We start from the raw sequence: 24,459 nt of genomic DNA, 5'->3' as shown, positions 1-24,459 counted from the left end.
ATGGAGGCAGAAACCAATTACAAGTACATTTTGGATCACATGGCAACTTACTGAGAAGTGAAAAGAGAGTAAAAGGAACCGCCTTAAAAATAAAAATTTAAGCCAATTGATTGCTGTAGTCCAGTGCCTCAACCCATCAGTTATCTATTCATAGCATTTCTGAGGGAGACTTGAGGTTGTTTCTTGTTAGGGAAAGGGAGCAGGGCATAAATAACATATATTTTAAAAAATACAAAAATACAGTACTATATCATTGTAGTGTGAATTTGGGGGGAAATAAAGACAGAACATATCTCACTTAGCATTTAAATATATGTACCTCCTTTTTTCTATGCCTAATGCACTGATACAAGTATTTTCTATTAATACAGCAATGAACATCTGTAGGTAACTCTTCCCATATAATCTTGATTATTTCCTTACAGTAGATTGCTAGGAAGGAACTTAATGGTCAAATAGCATACCTGTTCTTAAAGGCCATTGATAGATATAGCTGAATTTTTCTGTAGCAGCACTATATTAAAATAATAAATATCTATATTAAGATTTGAATGTAGTCCAGTTCTGTGTCGTACAGCATTCTGACATAGCTCTACCTTCAGTAGATGAAACCCAGTTTGTAAAAGGGAAACAGAAGGTAATATATTAGTAATTCACAAAGTACGTAGTATCCTTTCAATTAGGGGGTTTAAGGAATACTATTGCAAATTGCCTTTAATGTTTTCATTGTATAAATTTTTATCAATCTTTATCAAAATGAGATAGTGCTCTATACCCTGTATGAAATAGATTATGTAATTTTATTGTAGTGTTTACATCAAAATGAAATTATGTAATTGGAGTACTAAAACTTTTTACATATTGAAATGTTTTAATTTTTTTACTTTTAGCCACATAAAGAAAATCTGTAACAGTTATTTCTCAACAATTATATAGTCAACTGATGTAACAATGGTACTAATATTGGGACGAAGACTAAACAGAGAGGATCTCGGGGTGCGTGATTCACCAGCAACAAAGCGTAAAGTTTTTGAAATGGACCCTAAATCTCTGACAGGCCGTGAGTTTTTTGACTTCTCTTCAGGATCATCCCATGCTGAAAACATCCTCCAGATATTTAATGAATTTCGAGATAGTCGTTTATTCACAGATGTTATCATTTGTGTGGAAGGAAAAGAATTTCCTTGCCATAGAGCTGTTCTCTCAGCCTGCAGTAGCTACTTCAGAGCTATGTTCTGTAATGACCACAGGGAAAGCCGAGAAATGTTGGTTGAGATCAATGGTATTTTAGCTGAAGCTATGGAATGTTTTTTACAGTATGTTTATACTGGAAAAGTGAAGATCACTACAGAGAATGTACAGTATCTCTTTGAAACATCAAGCCTTTTTCAGATTAGTGTTCTCCGTGATGCATGTGCCAAGTTCTTGGAGGAGCAACTTGATCCTTGTAATTGCTTAGGAATCCAGCGCTTTGCTGATACCCATTCCCTCAAAACACTCTTTACAAAATGCAAGAATTTTGCATTACAGACTTTTGAGGATGTGTCCCAGCATGAAGAATTTCTTGAACTTGACAAAGATGAACTGATTGATTATATTTGTAGTGATGAACTGGTTATTGGCAAGGAGGAGATGGTTTTTGAAGCCGTCATGCGTTGGGTCTATCGCGCTGTTGATCTGAGAAGACCACTGTTACATGAGCTCCTGACTCATGTGAGACTCCCTCTGTTGCATCCCAACTACTTTGTTCAAACAGTTGAGGTGGACCAGTTGATCCAGAATTCTCCTGAGTGCTATCAGTTGTTGCATGAAGCAAGACGGTACCACATACTTGGGAATGAAATGATGTCTCCAAGGACTAGACCGCGCAGGTAAGACTGATGCGTATTAACTACAACATAATTAGCAAAAGTTTTTGTTTTTTTAAAATATTTTAAAGCTTCCTGAGTGTAATCTCTGTGTAGTCATTTATATGTATCATCTACTTGTGGATTTATGTAATCTGAGATTTGTTTTGGATTATGACTCATTAGAATTTCTCCCAATGAAGACTAGATTCACCAGTAGCACTTTTCGTTATTGTTGTTCTGAGCTATGAGACAGTATTGCAAAGGGTATTTGCAGCTAGCGTGTTTCAGACTATATCTTCTTAACCTATCTTAAAAAGGTTAATTTTTCTTAACCTTTATAGGGTACCAAATTTATTCCATGTTTTTCCCAAAAAATCTTTGGATGTTAAGTAACTAAAGACTGTGTTAGAGTTTGTTGGACTGCTTCTACTTATAAAAAACAATTTGTGTATTCACAGACTAACCTTTTTCCTAACAGACTACATGAAATATAGAGATCAAGTAAGTTGATACACATTGAGGGGATTCTCAGATGTAAAATCAAGGTTTCAGATCTTTTCTCATTGCCACAGTTACTATATTTAAAACTCTATTTGAAAGTGAAAGTCACTCAGTCGTGTCTGACTCTTTGCAACCCCATGTACTATACAGCCCATGGAATCCTCCAGGCCAGAATACAGGAGTGAGTTGCCATGCCCTCCTCCAGGGGATCTTCCCAGCCCAGGGATCAAACCCAGGTCTCCCGCATTGCAGCAGGATTCTTTACAGCTGGGCCACAAGGGAAGCCCGAGAATACTGGAGTGGGTCACCTATCCCTTCTCCAGGGGGTCTTCCCAACCCAGGAATCAAACCGGGGTCTCCTGCATTGCAGGAGGATTGTTTACCAATTGAGCTATCAGGGAAGACCCATTTAAAACACCTGTAGATTTTAATTCATAAACTATGGAAAAATAATCTCTGTGCCTTAAGAATGGAAGGAATAGTATTAAACATTTTACGGTGAATAAGCAAAAATTGGCTGTGTGAGACATAGTAAAGAATCTTAAATATTTTTCTAATAAAGCTGACTTTTTTATGTGTGTGATATAAAATACATAACATAAAATTTGCCATCCTAACCATTTTTTAAATTGTTTAATAGTGCTAAACATATTCACATTGTTATGAGACTGGTATTTATTTTCCCATACTATCTTCACTTTGCCTATAAATCTATTATAGCATAGCTCTTAAACCATATTTTTAGCATTAATTTTGATTATCAGTGTTTTGGAATGTGATTAAAATTCAGCATGTTGTGAGATCTCATGTTTTTAATTATAATTCAGCATATTATGACCTGTCTTTAAAATCTACACGAGTTTGGATATAACAAGATTTGATCTGTTTCCTCATAAGTAAAATGAGATTCATGATAAATAGTGCTTATTTCACAGGTTTTGCCGTTGAAATTATTAAATGCAATAGTCTTAAGGTACTCAGCATAGAAGGTGGTACATAGGAAGTGCTTTAAGAATTATGGCTATAGGGTAGTGTTAGTATGACCCACTTTAAGAAAACTTCCAGTACTTGACAGTCTGAACTTTTTTACAAATGGGATACAACATTGAGTAACTATTATTACAAAAATTAATGTAATATTTCTTTGTATATTAGGTTTAGAGTGCATTTTTTCTTCAGTCAGCTGACTTTAGTTAAAAGTAATTGTTTTATAAGAAACAAATATAAAATACTTTACTCCTAGTCTTTTAACAAAGTCTTTTAACTAGTTTTTAGAAAACTAAAATTTTACTCTATAAAATACACTGATTTTTTAAAAGTTGTTTTTAGGACTGTTAAGAGACTTCAGCTGAGCTTAAGAATGTGAAAGACCAGAGTTCTTAAATATATTAATTAGGAAAACTAAACAGCTTTTGGGCTGTTCCAGAACTTTTCTGGACAGACTGTATCTCTCCAAGGGGAGAGTCGTACATTTTTCCAAACAGAATCCCCTGTGGCAGACAGAATGGTTTGGGGTCAAACATGGTTATATTAAAATTACTTATAAAGATATGACCAGAATGAAATCAGAGTGCAGCCTAAAGGTAGTTAAAATCAGGTTATAATTAGAGAATTTTCTGATTTTCTTATTCAATTTACAAAAATACAATTTTACATCCTATTTTTAAGGGAACCAATCCATTTCATACAGTGAAACACATCTGTATATATAAGATTATGATACCACTTTTCTCTAGGAGACTAGTAGAAAAAAAATCAAGCTGTAGTTATATTGAATTTTCAGACTAGTATAATAGCAGATATTTATTTTATATAAATTTTATGTTATGAATTACGTGAGAACTCTATAAAGGAATGCTTTATTGTACAACTCTGCTATCACTTGTCCTTTATATTCTGTCCTCCACTTATCTGTTACTACATGTTAGTACTAATTACTAGGAATTTCCCTATCTGAACAATATGTATTCTTTGTAGAGGTTCTCATCTTTCTGAGAAACTACTAACTTCTCTGTAAGAGAAGTGACATCTCCGCTTCTTCAACTATAGCTCATTCTGACTTCTCCAGTCACTCTACTGAAACTCCTCTCAGTCAGGTCATCTATTTGTTCTTTGTTAGCCTCATGTCAGTCTTTATTCACCTTGATCTCTCTTTCAGATCTGACATTTTTAATTGCTTAAATCCTTCTTGAAACTCTCTTCTGATAGCTTCAGGAGTACAATTTCCCTCATGGTCCTCTTCTTCAGTACTCTTTTTCAGTTTGATAGTTCTTTGTCTATTGTTTGAAATGTTGATATTCTCTTGGTTCACATCTCGTTGTCTTGCCTTGATAGTTTCCTAGATGATCACATCTATTCTCATGGTTTTGATTAACATGCTTACTATTGACTATGAAAACTATATCTCTACCCCAGGCTTTTTCATTCATTCATTCATTCATTTATTCCATCATTCAGCCAATGTTTTTTTTTTTAAATAATATGTATAGTTATACATTTATATATATTTGAAGATGCATCTTTAAAACAATAACATAGGTAAAATAAATCTCACAGTTAAGAATAATTCTTTTATAATATTTAATACCAGTCCATATTCATGTTCCCCCAGTCTTTTCCAAGCTGTTTTTTAATGAACTTGAATCCAGTCCAGGACTAGTACAGGATCATTGCATCTGTTTATTTCCATGAAGTCTCTTATTCCAAAGCATTCATTCTTTTTCATGAATCTTACTCATTCATGGGCAAGTTGTCTAGAAAAGTACTCCACAATGTGTATTAGTCTGGTCACTTCCTTTTGATATCACTTAGCTGCATTTAGCTGTTTCCTGGAAACTGAAAGTTAGCTTCAGCTCGATGGTGAATAGTTAATACTTTTTTGCTAGAATTCATTCTAGGTAATGTATGTACATTAGGAGAAAGCATAACTGGTTGTTTTACCATTAGTGATATAAAGATTAGCTCTTGATTAGAGCGATGACAGTCCAAACCCACCACTGTATAGTTAGGTTATACTCTCAACAGCATCCAGTATTTCTTTAGTGTTTATTGTGTGCCAGATATTCTCCAGAGCTCAAGCCATACTGGACAGTGACACCTGTATATACCCAGGTATCTCTTAAATGACAGAGAAAACCCCAAGATACACTGTATTAAAAACAGTGTGAAAAATTTTTTTAACGAAAAAAAGAGTGTGATGGCAGTTTTCTAGACAGAGGACATAGAACAGAAGACAGTAAAAGCTTTGCTAATCAGTATTGCCAGTTGTAAACCCTGTGTCCATAAAGAAAAAGTAGTGGAGACCTATCACAGAAGTAAAAAGCTTAAGAATAGTTGTTTTTATTAATATATGTTATGCAACTTTAAATTTCTATACTAAGGTATAGTAAGTTTCTAGTAAACACCTAGTGCAAGCTTCATGATGTGTTAAGGGTACTGGCTTCAGAATCAGAGAGACCTGAACTACAACCTACCTCTGCATAACTAGTTAATTCTGTGACATTGGGCCAAGTACTTTAACTTCTGTATGTGTCAGCTTCCTCATCTGTAAAATAAGCATAATACCATCTACCCTATAGGACTGTTGTGAGGATTAGAACTACTGTGTGAAAAAGGCATAGCCTACTGTTGGACACAAAAATGCTTAATAAAAATTATTGCTAGTTTCATGAATAATCAAAATACAGTTAAAATTTGCACTGTACTTTTACAGAATAGGAAATATAGTTTGAGAGACATAAATGCTTGCTATCAAGTGGTTTAAGTATAAACTGTTCATATCTATGGAAAAAATCTGCAACACTCCATTAAACAATAGAGATAGCTATGATCTAATAAGTGCATCATTTTGAGTTTGGAATTGGTTAATTAAGTACTTGTTTCTTCTAATACTTCCTACTACTCTTGTCTAATAAGCAGTTACTATATAATGAAAATAGGAACCTATTGCCATAATGAGGACAGGGTTCAAGTTTTTATTGAATAAATCAACGAGAAGACCAAGGTTAAGTTTTTTTTAAAGAAATACTATTTTAGAATTCAATGTTCTGAGTTTCTGTTTCTCTTAAGTGATATCTGCTATACTGGATTCATGGTCTACCATTTTTATACATGTTAGTTCATTGTTATTTTGAATGCATTTTTATATTAAAGTACTGTGTAATGTCAAAGTCTCCCTCTACCTGACCCTTGATATATCAGTGTGTATGTATATAACCCTTTCATCCCCAAAGGGTTCCCAGTTTTTTCACTCTTTTAAAAATATTCCTTGTATACAGAAGTGTGTGTGTGTCTGTCTCTGTGTACACGTGTCCCTACTATTTTTTATACAGATGGTAGTACATTTTTATCTCCTAAAAATATCTTGGAGTTTCTTATATATCGGCACATATAGGTCTTTGTTCCTTTTTTTTTTTTTAACTCTTCATTATGGAAAATTTCAGATTCACTCTTTTTTAAGAGTTGTATAGTATCACATTTATGGATACCATAAATTATTTAATCCCTCTCTTAATGATGTACATTTAAGTTGTTTCTAGATTTTTTTTCCATTGCAAACAGTGCTCAGTGAATACTCTTATACATATGTCTGATAAATTATAGCATAAATTGCTAGAAGTGAAATCACTCAGTCATAAAATAGGTACATTTTTAAAACTTTGCCAAGATATAAAAATTGACTTCCAATTTATACTTTTCCAAAAATATGAAAATCCCCATTTCTTCACTCCTTTCCTTATACAGTATTTTAATAGTTTTTGTAAATTTTTGCTACTCTGGAAAAGTGAAAATTTGTATTCTATAATTTTTTTTGTTCAAACTTTAAACTTTATTTTGTATTGGGATATATATTTTGTATTGGGATATAGTCGATTAACAATGTTGTTAATTGTTATTTCTCCTAATACTTCCTACTACTCTTGTCTAAGAATTAGTTACTATATAATGAGCATTGGGTTGGATGTATTCTTCAGATCATGTTTTTCTCTGGATATATGCCCAGGAGTGGGATTGCAAGATCATATAGTAGCTCTATTTTTAGTTTTTTAAGGAACCTCCATATTGTTTTCCATAGTGGCTGTACAAATTTACATTTCCGCCAGCGGTGTAGGAGGGTTCCCTTCTCTCCAGACCCTCTCCAGCATTTCTTGTTTGTAAATGTTTTGAGGATAACCATTCCGTCAGTGTGTGGTGATATCTCATTGTAGTTTTGATTTGCGTTTCTCTAATAATGAGCATGTGTCCCATAATCTTGATTCGCATTTCTTTCATGTGAAAGTTTGAGGTTTTCCAAGTTTGAAAACCATTTATAGGTTGTTTTTTTCTCCACTTCATTGGACTCTAGTGTATCAGAATTCTGACTGGAAGTGATTGAAACCAGCGTTAGCATAGAAGGGAGAGAGATGTTTTAAAAGGGTATAAGAAGGCGTTATCTTGTAGAACCTAAGGGCAGAAGGTCAACAGGATTTACAAGAAGACTGGAACAGGCTACTGAAAATCCATCACAAATCTAGCCATGCCCTATCTCTACCTCTTGCCTCTGCTTTTCTCTGCATATTTTCATTATTCTCTCTCACTAGTCTGGTTAAATAGGACCATTCATGGGATTTGGTTTCTGTATTACAAGGTCAGTCCAGAGACACTGAATGTCTCCCTCTCATGTGGAAAGATAATCTCTGATACAGACAGCCTTCTCTGGAGAGTTACCTGTGGCCTTGGAGTAGGATCATGTAGCAGAAAATTGATAGCTGAAATTCTTGTCCCATATGTGACAGCAGACAAGCTGATAGTGGCTATTAATAGTAAGGTGTGGGTTTTCTCCTTTGTTCTTTCTTAACTTGAGGCAAGAGGAAGGGATGGAGTAATTTGTGTTCATTGGAGACAACAAAAAATAACATCCATGTTTCTGCCTAGGAGGTAACACTGTAGCATTCGGCTTTATTCTTCCCTTTTATTCTCTAAGAATTTATTATTTCTTTTACAAAATTGTAATCTATTTCATATCATAGTCTGCTGTTATCATTTAATATATGGTAAACATTTTCATGACATGAAATCTATAGTACCATAACCATCTCACCCACATTTAAACTCTTCCTGATTTTTTACCAGTAAGTGAGATAAATATCTTTGTGACTATATAAGCATACCTGTAGTTCCTGATAATAAATTCTTAAATAATTGCTTGTTTTTAAGAGTAAATATTTGAATCTTTCAATTGGTACAACTGTTTCCTTATAGAACCCATTTTGCCTATTCCAGTTTCAGGTGGAAAGCCTTACCACACAAGTTGAAACTGTCCTCATTAAGTTTAGAAAGCCGTATGGTTTATGGCTGTCATAAGCCTCTTTATGGGGTCATTTATATACATTTATATTGATGAACCATACCCAGTGATTCCTCTAGGCTCAGGAACTTTTGTTTTTTGGATACAGTAAGATCAGACTATCAGGGACAGACTTAACATTAATCATGAGGGACTGATTAATTCATTTATCTTTTAGTTTATATATATTTATTTGCAATAAGAAATGGAACTGTCAACTGTTTCAAAAAATGGAATGGTTCAAATGGAACTGTCAAAAGATATTTTAAGTCAATGCAGCCAGCATATTCTCTTACTGTGGGCAACTTACCAGTTGGGAAGCCAACGTTTTCAAAGGTTGTTTGGAATCTAGACAAAGAGACCTAGTAGACCTTTAGAACCAGACTCTTCCCAGCTAGTATAGTGTGAGGAAGTCTTACCACCATAAAATATTCTTACCAAAGAACGAGTAATGTTCAAGTTAGCTTAGCTAAGCTTCTCCTTTCCTTTAGACAAGTTACTTGAATGGACACAGAAAATGTTTGCCTCTGTGATTACTTACTCTTTCATTCATTTGTTCATTCATTTACTTATTGTATATAGGGCTAATCAATCCCCTCTTTTAATACATTGAGTTTAGTACTGTCGTATCCTACACACTAAAGAGTCATTTTGTCTGTTTAGGGCTTAAAGTCTCATATCTCTATTTGAATTCATTATTTTGGTGCAATGACTTGGTATTCAGGTATTTTTGAGTCTTGGAATAGACTGTGTCACTAATATCTCTCCCTTCTTCCTTCCAGCTTCCCACTATATGGAAACATTTCTTTTTGTGTTTTCTAAATGTATTCAGTCACTTTTCTTATTACCAAGGATCACCCTTAGTCCCCTTTTTGTTGATAAAATTAATTTGGCAGTTCCTCTGTCCCTGGCATGTTTGCATTGACAGTAAGAAGGTCTGTTATTTTGGCCAGCAAATCTTTCTGAGGTTCTTAACTGAACCTGGCAATTACTATACATTTTGTTCATATGGTTTAGAATATTTCTTTTCCTTTCACATAAATCAAGGAATGTGATCTTTTAATTTAACCTTTTCTCAAGTTTATGATAAAAGAGTATGATGACTTTTGAAAAAATATTTACCACTGTAGGAAAAAAATAATTTTCTTGTCGCACTTTCCTAGGAACAAGTGGTGAGACTTAATACCCAAATTTTAATACTCAAGACTTAATACTGCTAATACTTAAGCTGTGAATATTTGTGAGTTTGTTACAGCAGAAAATGAGAATTTTCACTTTAAAAGATTAATAAAGTAACATAGTCTCTAAAAATAGATTGCATGGGTATCTAGAATTTTATTCATCCTATACTATCATCTTGGCTGCTTTTTTATTCCCGTCACCATTATCAGCTGTAGCAACTCATTTCCTTTAAGTCAGTCATCTTCCTGCCTGAGATAAGTATTTTTCCAAGCTCAAGAAATAAAAATAGCTGTTATATTGAGTTAATAGTCTCTAATGAGAGCACCAGACTTGTCTCAAATTAAGTTAAAAGCCATTTGGTTGCAAATGAGACCTTCATTTAGGCAAAACTACTAGTTTGCTGATCCTTTCAGATAAATAGACACAGGCACTGAAATAATCCTTTATTTAGTAAGACTAAATGTTTTAGCCATTAGCTTTTTGTGCTGTTTTCTCTTCTTGTCCCAAGGTGCAAAACAGACAATGTATGTTTATTGGGCTAAGAAGTCTTGGAAACCAAGCAAATTCAAGAAAAGGGAAAGTATAAAACAAGGAAAATGCTATACGTGCATGCTAAGTCTCTTCAGTCGTGTTGGACTCTTTGCGACCCTATGGACTGTAGCCCTCCAGGCTCAGTCCATGGGATTCTCCAGACAAGAATACTGGAGTAGATTGACATGCCCTCCTCTGGGGGATGTTTCCAGCCCTGGGATTGAACCCGTGTCTCTTACATCTACTGCATTGGTAGGCGGGTTCTTTGCCATTAGTGCCACCTGGGAAACCCAAAGAAAGTATAAAACAAAATTCTATCAAAATTACCTTAATTTTGTATTGAAACTATTAGGAGTGACTCAAACCCAGTAACAGTATTTAGCAGTTTTTGTTTTGCTCAATCAATAGGTAAGACTTTGAGGACTATCACATGGGTTTGTCTTAGAAGTACTTTAAGTAGGATTTAAGGAAATAATACTAATATGGAAAGAAGGATATCTTCTGGTCATTAGTTATACTACTAAGTAACTGGTACTATCTACTATTTACTTTTAATATTTTCATTTTGGAATTATGTGGAAAATAGTAAATATTATTGATAGTATTTGAGTCCTTCTGATAATATTTTACTATATACTAGATTAGGGTTATATTATTTTCTGGGTTCTTAAAAGTAATTTTTATTGCATCTGTGGACAGAATTCTTTTCTATGATATTTATTTCTGATTTTATAATGGAAAAAGTATGCCTGGCATGGACTGACTAGGTGAATGATTGTTAGTTGAAATAACTGCAAGTATAGCTAGAATATAGCAGCTCTAGCAAAGAGATATACCAACGCTGCTCAATTCTGTTTTTTCCTAGTGAAATTGTAAAACATCACACTGACTAAAACTACACATAAGTGTTTTAACCTGATCTTTTTTCCTTCATTTAAGTAAGAGAAGAGGGATTGTTAAAATTTTTGTTTGTGAGATTTAACGTTGTAGCAGCCGTAAAATGTAATTACAAGACTTTTTATTTCCATGAGCCTTATGAACAAAAAGAAAAAGCTTGGCTAAGCTTTTAGTTTTTCCTGTCTCTATCTTAAGTTTAAACTACAAAGTAAAAGAAGCCTGTAATTAACATAAACCTCAGGATTCCCTTAGGGCACTTGAAAGTTATCTTTTCCACTCTAAAAGTAGCCCATGCTCATTACTGTTTTGAAAATTTGTGTTGATATAAAGGAGGAAGCCACACAATCGGGAGAAAACCATCATTAGCACTTTGCTGTGATCTCTCCAGACACATTAATTACATAGTATTGATCAGACTTTTTGTACAATTTTTCATCTTGCCTTTTTCCTGTAGCATTCTTTATAATAAAGCTCTGTTAATATCTTTGGAGACCACCTAGCCTTTTGAGTTGGATTACCTTACTTTAAGTTAAAAAAAATATTTTTAGGGAAATCCTTGGCAGTCCAGTGGTTAGGACTCTGCACTTTGACTGCTGAGGGCGTGGATTCTATCCCTGGTCAGGGAACTAAGATTCTGAAAGCTGTGTAGTGCAGTAAAAAAAAAAAAATTATTTTTCAAAATGATATCTGAACAAATACATGTATTCCTCTAAAGGATACTTAAATTGTACTGTGAATTTGTTTTTTTAGAACTAACAATCTGATGAAAAAGCACCATTTTCCTACACTTAAAAAAGTGCATTGTCTTATCTTGTGTGGTTATGCTTATCTGAATTGCTGTTAAGATTCCATCTGAAGCTCATCCTTAATATTACCAGGGTTCCAGTTCAATTAGGTATAATCTTTGGACTGCTACTCATGGAGAAAGTACCCATAGAAGTTTTCTGTGAAAAGATTATGTTATTAAACCCCTTATAAATGTTCTCAAAGTAAATAATTGATAGCCTCTATTGGTTGGCACATACTCAGAAAATAAACTTAAGTTTATAATAATGTTCCACTTTTTTATGACAACAGTATGCTTTTAGGAATTTAAACAATGGCGTGTGTGTTGTTATTTATGCATTCTTATAATAATTATTTTAGGTCAACTGGCTATTCTGAGGTGATAGTTGTCGTTGGAGGCTGTGAAAGAGTTGGAGGATTTAATCTTCCATACACTGAGTGTTACGACCCTGTAACAGGAGAGTGGAAGTCTTTGGCTAAACTTCCCGAATTTACCAAATCAGAATATGCAGTCTGTGCTCTAAGGAATGACATTCTTGTTTCAGGTAATAAAGAATTGTTATGTAGCTACTTTTAATTTAATCACAGCTTGGCCATTTTAAACCATGACAGTGTCTCAAAAGACTGAAAGTAGAGATGCCCACTTTAATCAGATCATATTATACAACAAATAAAACTGAAACTGACTTATTGTTCTTAAAAACAGGTACAAGATAATTTAGAATGATTTACAAAAGATTCACCAGAAAATGTCTTTAACCATATCATATTTTTAAAATATATGTTATTGATTTCTTGTTACTAATTTCTACTGAACAACAAAGTGATTCAATTATACATATATATTATTTTTCATATTCTTTTCCATTATAATTTATCATAGGATATTGACTGTAATATCCTGTACTGTACAGTAGGCCATATTATGTTTAAATGCTCTCAAATGCATAGAGAATATGTACAGTTTTTAAAACTTGTTTAAGGAACACAGGAAAGTATATAAAGTGAAGAGTGCTCAGAGTTAAGCATCTCTCATCCACCCATGTTTTCTGGAATTCTCCCCAAAGTTTATGAAATAAGATTTTTCTTAAAATTCTTAACTTGAACTTTCATTATAATACGTGATATGTCTAAAGTCAACAGACAATAATGTGACAGATTTATGCAAAGTGTAACTACAGTGTCTATAATTTTAAATTTGTTAATTAAACAATTTTACCAGTTTCGCAGGTTACTCTGTTATTATACATTGAATAATATAACAACACATTATTTTGTATAGTGGTATACTTTTTTAAAAAATGGCTGATTTTTAAAAATCTTTCTAGAATAATTCTTTTGTCCAAGTTTACCACAGAATAAAATGTAGAATAGTAAAATTGTAAAATTCTCCTATTCTATGTTAAAATTAGAATAGTAAGATTCACATTCTACATTTTATTATTTGGGGCATGTAATGATTATTTCTCAAAATAACAATAGACAAGGTTAAATCTGCTCTGGGATCTATTGCCATTTGAAGTTTTAAGGGTCTTTGTTTTATTTATTGAACTGAATCCTTAAATTCTTGGACTGGGTGAATATTTCAGAGTTTTCATTATTTATGCCTTTGGCATAGATCCCTTGGTGATATACTTGTTAGTGTTTGTGCAATGTTTTGCATTTATAGGTGGAAGAATCAATGGACGTGATGTCTGGATTTATAACTCACAGTTAAATATTTGGATCAGAGTTGCTTCTCTAAATAAAGGCAGATGGCGTCACAAAATGGCTGTCCTCCTTGGTAAAGTAAGAGAAACCACTTTTGTTATTATTGCTGGTACCTTTCCAGAATAAATACCACAGATGAATCCTTCATTTTACTCACCCTCTGGGTATTTTGGACTCAGCTTGTATTTCCTTTCATTTCTAACCTCAGTACATAAACTGAAGATATAAACAATTTGACACTGTACTTTTGAATGGATATTTTGTTCTCCCAACTTGGAATTTGTAGCAGTGCAGCACATTTCTTTTCTAATGCACCATTGGCTTTTAAATGCCTGAGAAGCACTGGAAAATAAAGAAGTACATCAAGTACAAAAACAGGCTAGTGTCTAATCCAAGCAGTCTTTTTCCTTTTACTGACTTCAGCATTCAGGCCAAGATATATTTATCTAGAGTCATATTATTTTATCTTTATTATTTGTACAAGTAGGGACAAAGCAAATAAGTGTTAAGATAAACTCACCAGCTTATTTTAAAGCAAAGTTACTACTGGCTGCAGCTAATAAATATAAAAAACATATAATCTGATTCTGGACCATTCAAAGTCCTTAGGAACTTTGAGAATCACTAGTAGACTAGTGGCAACTACAACCAGTTTTTTCAAGTTAAATTAATATAAAAAGCTGTTACACAAAGCAGATAAAAATACAGCTGTGTAACAAGGGCTCACTTGGATTCTTTTCCTGCCTCCGTCTCTATCAGCTCCTCCAAAGCCACTTCAGATTGCTGAGCAGTCTAAGTAAAAGCAACATACTTGGCTTGCACATTTTTTTTTGAAGTGTGGTTGATTTACAGTATGTGTTAATTTCAAGTGTATAGCACAGTGATTCGTGGTTTAGGGGTTTTGTTTGCTGATTATATTCCATTATAGGTTATCACAAGAAACTGAATATATCACACATAATGTTTTTTATTTGTCCCCTGTTGCTGCTGCTGCTGCTAAGTCGCTTCAGTCATGTCCGACTCTGTGCGACCCCACAGACGGCAGCCCACCAGGCTCCCTCGTCCCCTGATACCCTCTACTAAAATGATTGCTACCTCTTAAGCCCTCTCGTGGAGGCATTTTAGAGCCACCAATGAGAAAGCAGAACTGCTCTAGTTGGAACAGAGATGATGCCAGGAACCCTTCCCACTCAGTCACCTATCAGTTCTCATTCCTTCCCTCTTATCTCCCCACAAAAGCTTCTTTAAAACTCTGTACTGTAGAGCTTCTCAAAGTACAGTTTGAAAGCTACTGTTAATCCCTAAGGGTACTGATCTGGTGTGCTGTTGCCACTGACAAAACTAGTGAAATAATGAGGACCTTAAGGTAGGTATAATGAAAATAAAATACTAACAGTATTTTCTAAAACCACTGTTTGTTAATAGAGTTTTGGGAGCTATACATCAAGAACGACAACATAAAAGGGGCAGGTAAAATAATTAAGGGGTTGAAAGAGATGAAGTCAGACTAAAAACATTATAATTCTTTATTCTGAACATAGAAAAGTGTATGAAAATGATTGATGTTCCAAATATCATTTATGGATTGATTAACACAAATTTACTTGATAAATATTAGTATACTTGACTTGAAGTTACCCAAAACTTGGGAGCACTAATTCAAAAAATAAAAGGATTTCTTCTGTCCTTCCACAGCAAGTACTCAATTCATGGAAAACAGTTATCCCAAAAATTACATTCAAGGCTGAATTCAAACCTATAAAGTTATTTAAAGCATAAATGTTTACTGTTAAGGAAACCTAGGATGGTTTGGAATATAGTATCTTAGAGCAAGAAGCAATCTTAGAAAATATTTAATGTAACTTTTTCAATTTATGAAGAAACTAAATCCAGAGATATGGAGTCATTTGCTCAAGGTTGCACAGAAAGTGATAAAGCAGGGGCAAAAGCTCAGATTTTCTCAATCTAGGAGCCTTTTATCTTGAGGCTCATAGCATATATTTTTAGTTTATGCAAGTAGTATAGTATTAAAGTTTAACCCTAAAAATTATGTGATAGGTACTATTATTGTATACATTTTTAGACTGAGGAAATTAAGACATGGTTTGAGAGAGTATAGGTAAACTGCCCAAGCAAGGTCTTATGTGCAGTGGCAGAGCCAATGTGGACTCTACCTCTCCTGACTTCAAAGCTGTGCCCTTAAGTACTATATACCTCAGTTTCTGTACCCCTTCCATAGCTGCATGACCTTGAATAGGTTACCTAACCTCTCTGGGCTATATGGTGTTGGGAGAACAGACCTACCAACAGATCATTTTAAATGTGAGAAATGCAAAATTGAAGTAATATTGGCTGCTAAGGAAATTTGCAAGAGTACAGAAAGATAGATTGTGGACATACTTGAGTGACAGTGTGTAAATATAAAGTTTGGCTTTGACCATTTGGCATTCATTGTTAGACTAGTAAAAGGAATTGATGAGGTATTTTAGGAAGATTAATCTATGGTTTAGAGAGTACAAGAATGGAGACCAGGAGGAGATTGAGAGGTATGAAATGATATGGACCCTGAGGAAGGATAGTGGCAACAGGAAACAAAAGGAAGGGACAGATGTGAGAGATGCTGTGAAAGAAGGCTCTGTAGAACTTAATAGTTAGATATAGATGCAGAGAAAAGTTGATGATGATTGTTCATTAAAAGAATTGTAGATGTTAAACTGGAGAGCTTCTGTAGGTTAAAGATTTCTTGTGTATCTCATGATGCTTAATGGATTATTCTGCATGTAGCTGATTTAATAAATGGCCTGTTGATCACTTTTCCTACTTTGTCATATTTGTGAAAATAAAATATATATGAAAGCTCTTTGTAGTATGCAGTCTAGAGTTCATTATGTGCCAGGTACTTTTCTAGGCTTTATAGGAACTAAAAGAACAAAATAGGCCCTGCCTTCAAAGATCTCACAGTCTAGTAATCCTTACCTAGTATTTTAGTTTCTAGCTTTATTCTATTTTAGAGCTTTAGTCTAGCTTTATAATATTCAAATATTTTCACCATACTTGAATATGAGCATTTATGCTAAATCCTGTAATTCTCAATGCAAGTAGTATTACTGCTAATGGGATAAAGATTGCTTCTTACTTCAAGCTATACATGTCCTTTTGTGCATAAAGCAGAGATACACATATAGTACATAAACACATATACAATATATCTGTGGTATTAAAATTTTCATTGGATGGGGCTATTATGAAAAGAAATGTCTAAAATATCTCCTTGGTGGTAGTGAGAGGATGATAATTTTTTAAAAGGTCCAGAAATGGAGCTTAATATATTGCATTTACAGTTACCAGGAACTTTTAAAGGGAAGAGATCCCTTAATTCTTTAGCCGACTAGTTAAAAATTCAAACTTCTGATAATTAAGATTTTTTCCATGTATTTTACATGTAGGTATATGTTGTTGGAGGCTATGATGGGCAAAACAGACTTAGCAGCGTAGAATGTTATGATTCCTTTTCAAATCGATGGACTGAAGTTGCTCCCCTTAAGGAAGCAGTAAGTTCTCCTGCCGTGACCAGCTGTGTAGGCAAATTGTTTGTGATTGGTGGAGGACCTGATGATAATACTTGTTCTGATAAGGTAAGCCATGTTTTCTTGCAGAAATAACCACTGATACACACAAGAAGAGAAATACAAACGGCCTAACAAGTAGGTAGTTTGGTCCCCTAGTGTGAAAGGCCTTTTAAAAATTGTCTGGTACTTTATACTTTGGGAGGAAAACATTAAGTTTCAGGTTACTAAAGTGAAATGGTTTACAGAATCAAAAAATTATTTGTTCAGAATACAGTTAGTAAACTAGCAAAGGGTGAGACAATAACCAGTTATACTGCTTTCAAATGGGTCATTTTCTATGTACTTTGAAAATATTCTTTAGAACAAAGACAAGGGAAGAAAACCTCTCTAATGTAAACATAGGATGGCTCAAAGCTGCTGCAGTTCATTAAATTCCTGGGACAATAGAACATGTGCCATACTGACAGCTCTGAAAATAACCTGTTCATTCTGGAGACAAATATCTAATGCCTGATTCATTTAACAATAGTTTACTAAATTTTGTCAATCAATAAATTTTTTCTGAAATTTTAATGTAATGTCAAATGTTACATATTTAGAATTCATTAATTCAGAACTTGTGATAATTTAAAGTGTAGTAAATTGAGGTTCACTTGTATTCTTTTGAAGAAAAGACTCCCTAAATATGTAAAGAAATTGTATTCAAATTGAGGCATACTTATCTTATGTAACAGAATTTTTAAAAATCCAGATGTTAATTTTAATGGGAACAAAGCAAACCCAGTAGCCATTAGCCATTCATCCTAGAAACAATCTGTTTGTTTGTCACTCTGTTCTGCTTGATAATTCAAATATTTCATTCTCAAGCCAGCCTCCCTTAATTCTATGAATTAATGGAATTTTATTTTAATCATGTTTTTGTATATTGGCAAACTTTTTATTAAGTAAATTTGCATTCTTGTTGAGAAATTTTAATTAAATATTTCTGTATATTATTAGGTTCAATCCTATGATCCAGAAACCAATTCTTGGTTACTTCGTGCAGCTATTCCTATTGCCAAGAGGTGTATAACTGCTGTATCCTTAAACAACCTGATATATGTTGCTGGTGGACTGACCAAGGCAATATACTGTTACGATCCAGTTGAAGATTACTGGATGCATGTACAGAATACATTCAGCCGACAGGTAATAACATAAAACAGACAAAAAGAAAAATCAGTGTAGGAGAGACCGAGGACATAACCAGTATGAATATACAGTAACTTCACACTGTTTCATGTACACTTAGATTATTTCACAGTTCTTTCAAAGTTCCATGTATAGCGTATGGTGTACTTGTTTTGAACTGCTCCCAAGGAGTGGATTATTGAAATAACTTTTTACTGTCCCGTGGTAAATTAAGTATTGTACTATGTCTATTGGGTTTTTTTCCCCCTTAACCTTTTTCAGACTCCTGCTCCAGTTCTTATCCCTCTCTCTTGTACATTTCAAAAGAGAAGAAATGCTCCCAAACTGGTTTCTTTGCTTTTGCAGTTAGAAACTGGGTAACATGATGTTCTTTTGTTATAAAGAAAATGGCTGCACTTGGTTCTCTTTCATTCACACTGCATTTGTACTCTTACTCTGCTTCTACCCCACCCCAAAAAGGCATTCCCTTGGCCTTTTAATTCATAATTCTACCCTCCTTCCTTCCACCATCAAGATATTTGATGGCCCTGATGCTGGAAATCTGGCTCGACCCATACCACTTTTGAGGTGTTGTACCCACAAAGGTCGTTACTAATAATTTTCTGAGTCTCATTCATGTTCTCTTGATTTTTTTCTACCCAACCCTTAAATATGGGTATTGCCTGAGCCTCTTTTCCCTGCCATTTTCCCAGTTTATACTCCATTCCTGGTCAGTACTGATGACTTCAAATCTTATTCTCCATTAAAGCCTCTCTCTCTGCTCCAGACTCAAATTTCCAGCTGCCTATTTAATATGTTCTAAGCCTTCAGACTTAAAACAGAATTCACCTTCTTCCCCAAGCTTAATTTTTCTGTTTCCAAACAACCTAGTGAATAGAAAAAACTGTCTCTCCTTTATTTATAACGCTTCTGACACCAGATATGTGAGTTTATTCCCATACCAGTCAACTCTCCATCTCCAACTGGCATCTTCCAGTTCAATTCAGATTTGACACAACCTGAAGTTAGCTTCAGATTTTAAGGACTCAGTTGCACAAGACTGCCACTGCTTCAGAGGCCAGTCACAAGTCTCAGGTTGTCACCTGTACTTCTGAGCAATCAACTATAAATCAAGGTTTTCACAGTTCCCTCCATGAATTCAGTAATCTTCTCAGGAAAAACACACATTTATGTTTACAGGTTATTACAAAGGACATAGAAGAACAGCCAGATAGAGAGGTACCCACAAGTCAGGTCTGGAAGGATCCCAAGCACAGAACTTTCTGTCCTCATGGATTTGTGGTGCTCCATCCTCCTAGCACATGGATGTGTTTACCAACCTAGAAGCTCTCCATATCCTATTTTTTGGGATTTTTATGGAGGCTTTATCATGTATATGTAATCAATTATAAATCAATTTCTAGCCCTTCTCCCCTCTCCAGAGAAGGGAGGGTGGGGGAGAAACCCTTTTCAAGCTTCTAATGTCTTGTTTTTCTAACCCATTTTACCACTAGTATCTGTTGCTTGCATTTGCTATCCAGATGGTATATGTTCTTGCCTTTGTTCATTCTGTCCACTTAGCTTTAATGCCTTTTCTACCTTATCTACTTGTCTTTCAAGGACCACTGCATAGTTATAACAATCTGAGATTGCCCTGTTCCGAATTAATGCCTTTTCTTTCTGATCTGTCACTATACTTAACCTCTATTAGTAAATATTTATTGAATAAGTAAACAGAGTGAAGTAACAGAGGGTCCTGATGTTAAGACAATTTTATATACAATATAAGAAATATAGACTGTATGGATAATGACTAGGGTTTGGGTATAACACTATTTTTCTGAAGCTGTTGACATTGAAATATAGTCTCTAGTTAGTAACGTATTCAGAGTAACATTGCCTCAGTTGATGAAAGGGACATAATAGGATCTTCAGTTTCATGGTACAAAGGGAACATAGTCTTCTGTCCCTCTTACATCACATTTAAATAAAATGAACTGCAGTTCTCTAGTTCATTGTCCTCCTACAAGAGACAGGTGAGAATGTGCCCTGCCACAGAAGAACTCTTGTTATGGTCACGTCCAGCTGTATGACAAGTGTTTACACTTACTTCTAAATTTTTTAACCAAAGCTTTTTTTTAATTGGTTTATTACAGTGAATATTTTTAAATATAGCGCATTTTCACTAAGAGCTACTATTCACTGAGAAGTTGACTGTACTATACAAAACAATAGCAGAGCTTAGGAAGATAATTGCCAGCATCTAGCATAACACAGGGCATATAAAGAACATGTTTGTTTTTTTTAATTGGAGGCTAATTACTTTACAATATTGTGGTGGTTTCTGCCATACATTCACATGAATCAGCCATGGGTGTACATGTGTTCCCCATCCTGAAGCCCCCTCCCACCTCCCTCCCCATCCCATCCCTCAGGGTCATCCCAGTGCACCAGCCCTGAGCACCCTGACTCATGCATCGAACCTGGACTGGCGATCTATTTCACATATGATAATATACTAAAGAATATGTCTTTAACTAAATGATTGAGATAAAATTAAGGAAAAACAAGAGGACATATATGGCACATTTTCCTTAATTAGACAGTGCCTGATAGTGACTTCAGAAATTTCAAGGAACATTTAGGTCAGAAATATATTAAATCTGTATTGAAGTCTTAAGACTAGTATGTCAAATCTCTTGAAACAAAAAATACTGAGATTTCTGGGATTATCTTTTCTCCCCTGGGCCATTCTTATAGCCAGTACCTCTAAATGTATCTATATATGTATTATTGATAGGCAAGTTTTGAACCATCTGTGAGTCTTTGCCTACTCTTTTAATACTAATCAAATGAAAAGATAAATCAACTTTCATTAAATCTACCAATTTCATGGTAGAAAGCTATTTGAGTCAAAGGTTACAGTTTTTAAGTGCTTAGAATATTGAATGACCAAAAAAGAGCTGAAAAAATGAGCTCTTTTTTTGCGATCATAATGGACCCAGCGTTTTTCCCTGCTGTACCTTGATATTTTCATTCCTTTTGACATTGCATAATTCCTAAAACCTACAACTTGATATTATAAACATATTTTGCTTTTTAATTTTCATCAGGAACATATTTTTTTAATTGTGAAATTTTTTTTACTGACTGATGAAGTATTTTTTTAGCCTTCTTCAGTGGACTAGGTATTTAAAATATCATTAAAGTTTAGAATAATAAAAGAAATCTGATTCTTTTTCTTTATTGTTGGCATTTTAATGATTCAGCATTATTTAAATATAATAATTAAGGAGAGAGATATGTTTTACAATATTAAAATTGTGTTTCATTAAGTCATGAAAAATAACATTTAAAACTTCATGTGTTATTAAGTTATTTTTATTACTAGCTGCCATTATTCTTGAGACTATCATAGAGTAAAATAAACTACTATGCAAGTCATTTCCTGATACGAGTGAATACCAGTTTTGAAGATTGCTTGTTTCAATTAATTCTGAGCACTATTTTAAGAAATGATGTTAATACAATATCCTATAATTATATAGCTTAAGAATCATCATCCAAATGACTATAAAGTTCAATAGTGTAAGCCAGCTTGTACTTGAAAACTAAGGATATTGTTTTTTGTGGTATTTAAAACTGAAGTGACTTAGCAGTAGCAGCAGTGATAGTGGGCCAAGTCATTCTGGATGTATATAAACTCTAATGTAGGCATTTTTAAGTACTCACTTATTCTTTTAGACCCAAAAATACTATCCTCTATTATATAAATCCACCAAGCTTTAATTTTTTCTACAAGAGTGAAATTTATATATAGCAGATCAAGTAAAAATGTTTGTTGTACTCATTGGTAGAACCTATCCATTGCTGGTTATCTGGAAGCAGGATAATAATATACAATAACTGTCTGAATTAATGTGAAATTTAAATAGAAGATAATTGACCTGCAGCATAAACAGATTTATGCAATAGACAGTTATAGTGTAATTTCTTTCTTTCTTTTTTTTTTTTTTTGTAATTTCTTTCTTTAAAGAATCACTCATCCTTGCAAATGGAGAAGGCAATGGCAACCCACTCCAGTACTCTTGCCTGGAAAATCCCTTGGGTGGAGGAGCCTGGTAGGCTGCAGTCCATGGGGTTGCAAAGAGTCAGACACGACTGAGCAGCTTCACTTTCACTTTTCACTTTCATGCATTGGAGAAGGAAGTGGCAACCCACTCCAGTGTTCTTGCCTGGAGAATCCCAGGGATGGGGGAGCCTGGTGGGCTGCCGTCTATGGGGTCACACAGAGTCGGACACGACTGAAGCAATTTAGCAGCAGCAGCAGTAGCATCCTTGCAAAATATATATTATTGACAGATAAGAGTAAATTTAGCTAAGAACATCATTGTGTAGAAAGTTAACTATAAAATGTTATTTGGGGAGTTTCTATACCCCAACCAAGGCACCCTAGTAACAGTGCTTTATTAATCTACTTAAAACTCATTCATTCATTCAACTTGAGGGTAATCCCATATAACTAATAATGTTCCTATCCCTTGATCATGTAATAGACACTTTTTATAGTAAAGGACTGTACTATAATAGGAGAAGCAACTCTTCAAGGATATTTTTGTTGAACTACCAGTTAACTAAAACTCTTTTCTCAGCCACGACCCCCAGTTTGCTGCCCATATCTTGACCCCAATTACTGACATTTATTCTGTTTTAACACTCCCTTCACCCATGCAGATTTATCTAGTATTCACACGTAGAGCAGGAGTTGGGCAAAAGGGAACTTATTTCTTTTCTCCCTTTTGACTGTGTTCAGTTTAGTTCAGTTGCTCAGTCGTGTCCGACTATTTGCAACCCCATGAACCACAGCACGCCAGGCCTCCCTGTCCATCACCAACTCCCGGAGTTCACCCAAACTCATGTCCATCGAGTTGGTGATGCCATCCAGCCATCTCATCTTCTGTCGTCCCCTTTTCCTCCTGCCCCCAATCCCTCCCAGCATCAGAGTCTTTTCCAATGAGTCAGCTCTTCACATGAGGTAGTCAAAGTACTAAAGTTTCAGCTTTAGCGTCAGTCCTTCCAAAGAACACCCAGGACTGATCTCCTTTAGAATGGACTGGTTGGATCTCCTTGCAGTCCAAGGGACTCTGAAGAGTCTTCTCCAACACCACAGTTCAAAAGCATCAATTCTTCGGCACTCAGCTTTCTTCACAGTCCAACTCTCACATCCATACATGACCACTGGAAAAATCATAGCCTTGACTAGACAGACCTTTGTTGGCAAAGTAATGTGTCTGCTTTTGAATACGTTGTCTAGGTTGGTCATAACTTTCCTTCCAAGGAGTAAGCGTGTTTTAATTTCATGGCTGCAGTCACCATCTGCAGTGATTTTGGAGCCCCCCAAAATAAAGTCCGCCACTGTTTCCACTGTTTCCCCATCTATCTCCCATGAAGTGATGGGACCAGATGCCATGATCTTAGTTTTCTGAATGTTGAGCTTTAAGTCAACTTTTTCACTCTCCTCTTTCACTTTCATCAAGAGGCTTTTTAGTTCCTCTTCACTTTCTGCCATTAGGGTGGTGTCAGCTGCATATCTGAGGTTATTGATATTTCTCCAGCATGTCTAATTTTACTTTTCCATTTGCTGTCAAATTCCTTAAGGTCAATAGTTAATTTTTTTTTTTAATTTGGTTCAACAGGAAAACTGTGGTATGTCTGTGTGTAATGGTAAAATATATATCCTGGGTGGAAGACGGGAAAATGGAGAAGCTACAGACACTATTCTCTGTTACGATCCTGCCACAAGTATCATCACAGGGGTAGCTGCAATGCCCAGGCCAGTGTCCTATCACGGATGTGTGACTATTCACAGATACAATGAGAAATGCTTGAAGCTCTGACGCCAGCGTACCTCACCCAGAAAGCCACAGCAATCCAAGAT

At 34.7% G+C, this 24,459-nt stretch overlaps 1 protein-coding gene across 1 annotated transcript; it reads left to right on the top strand.

Moving 5' to 3' along the window:
* Positions 1-951: 951 nt before the first annotated feature.
* KLHL24 (kelch like family member 24) lies at positions 952-24,418 on the top strand. Its single transcript, XM_068984609.1, has 6 exons — positions 952-1,871; positions 12,433-12,617; positions 13,742-13,860; positions 17,229-17,417; positions 18,351-18,539; positions 24,218-24,418. The coding sequence occupies exons 1-6, from the start codon at positions 952-954 to the stop codon at positions 24,416-24,418; spliced, it is 1,803 nt and encodes a 600-aa protein (XP_068840710.1).
* The last annotated feature ends 41 nt before the right edge of the window (positions 24,419-24,459 follow it).

Source organism: Capricornis sumatraensis, chromosome 1, assembly GCF_032405125.1.
Source record: "Capricornis sumatraensis isolate serow.1 chromosome 1, serow.2, whole genome shotgun sequence".
Taxonomy (NCBI): domain Eukaryota; kingdom Metazoa; phylum Chordata; class Mammalia; order Artiodactyla; family Bovidae; genus Capricornis; species Capricornis sumatraensis.
The sequence above is the reverse complement of the archived record's forward strand: the minus strand, read 5'-3'. Positions and strand labels throughout refer to the sequence as shown.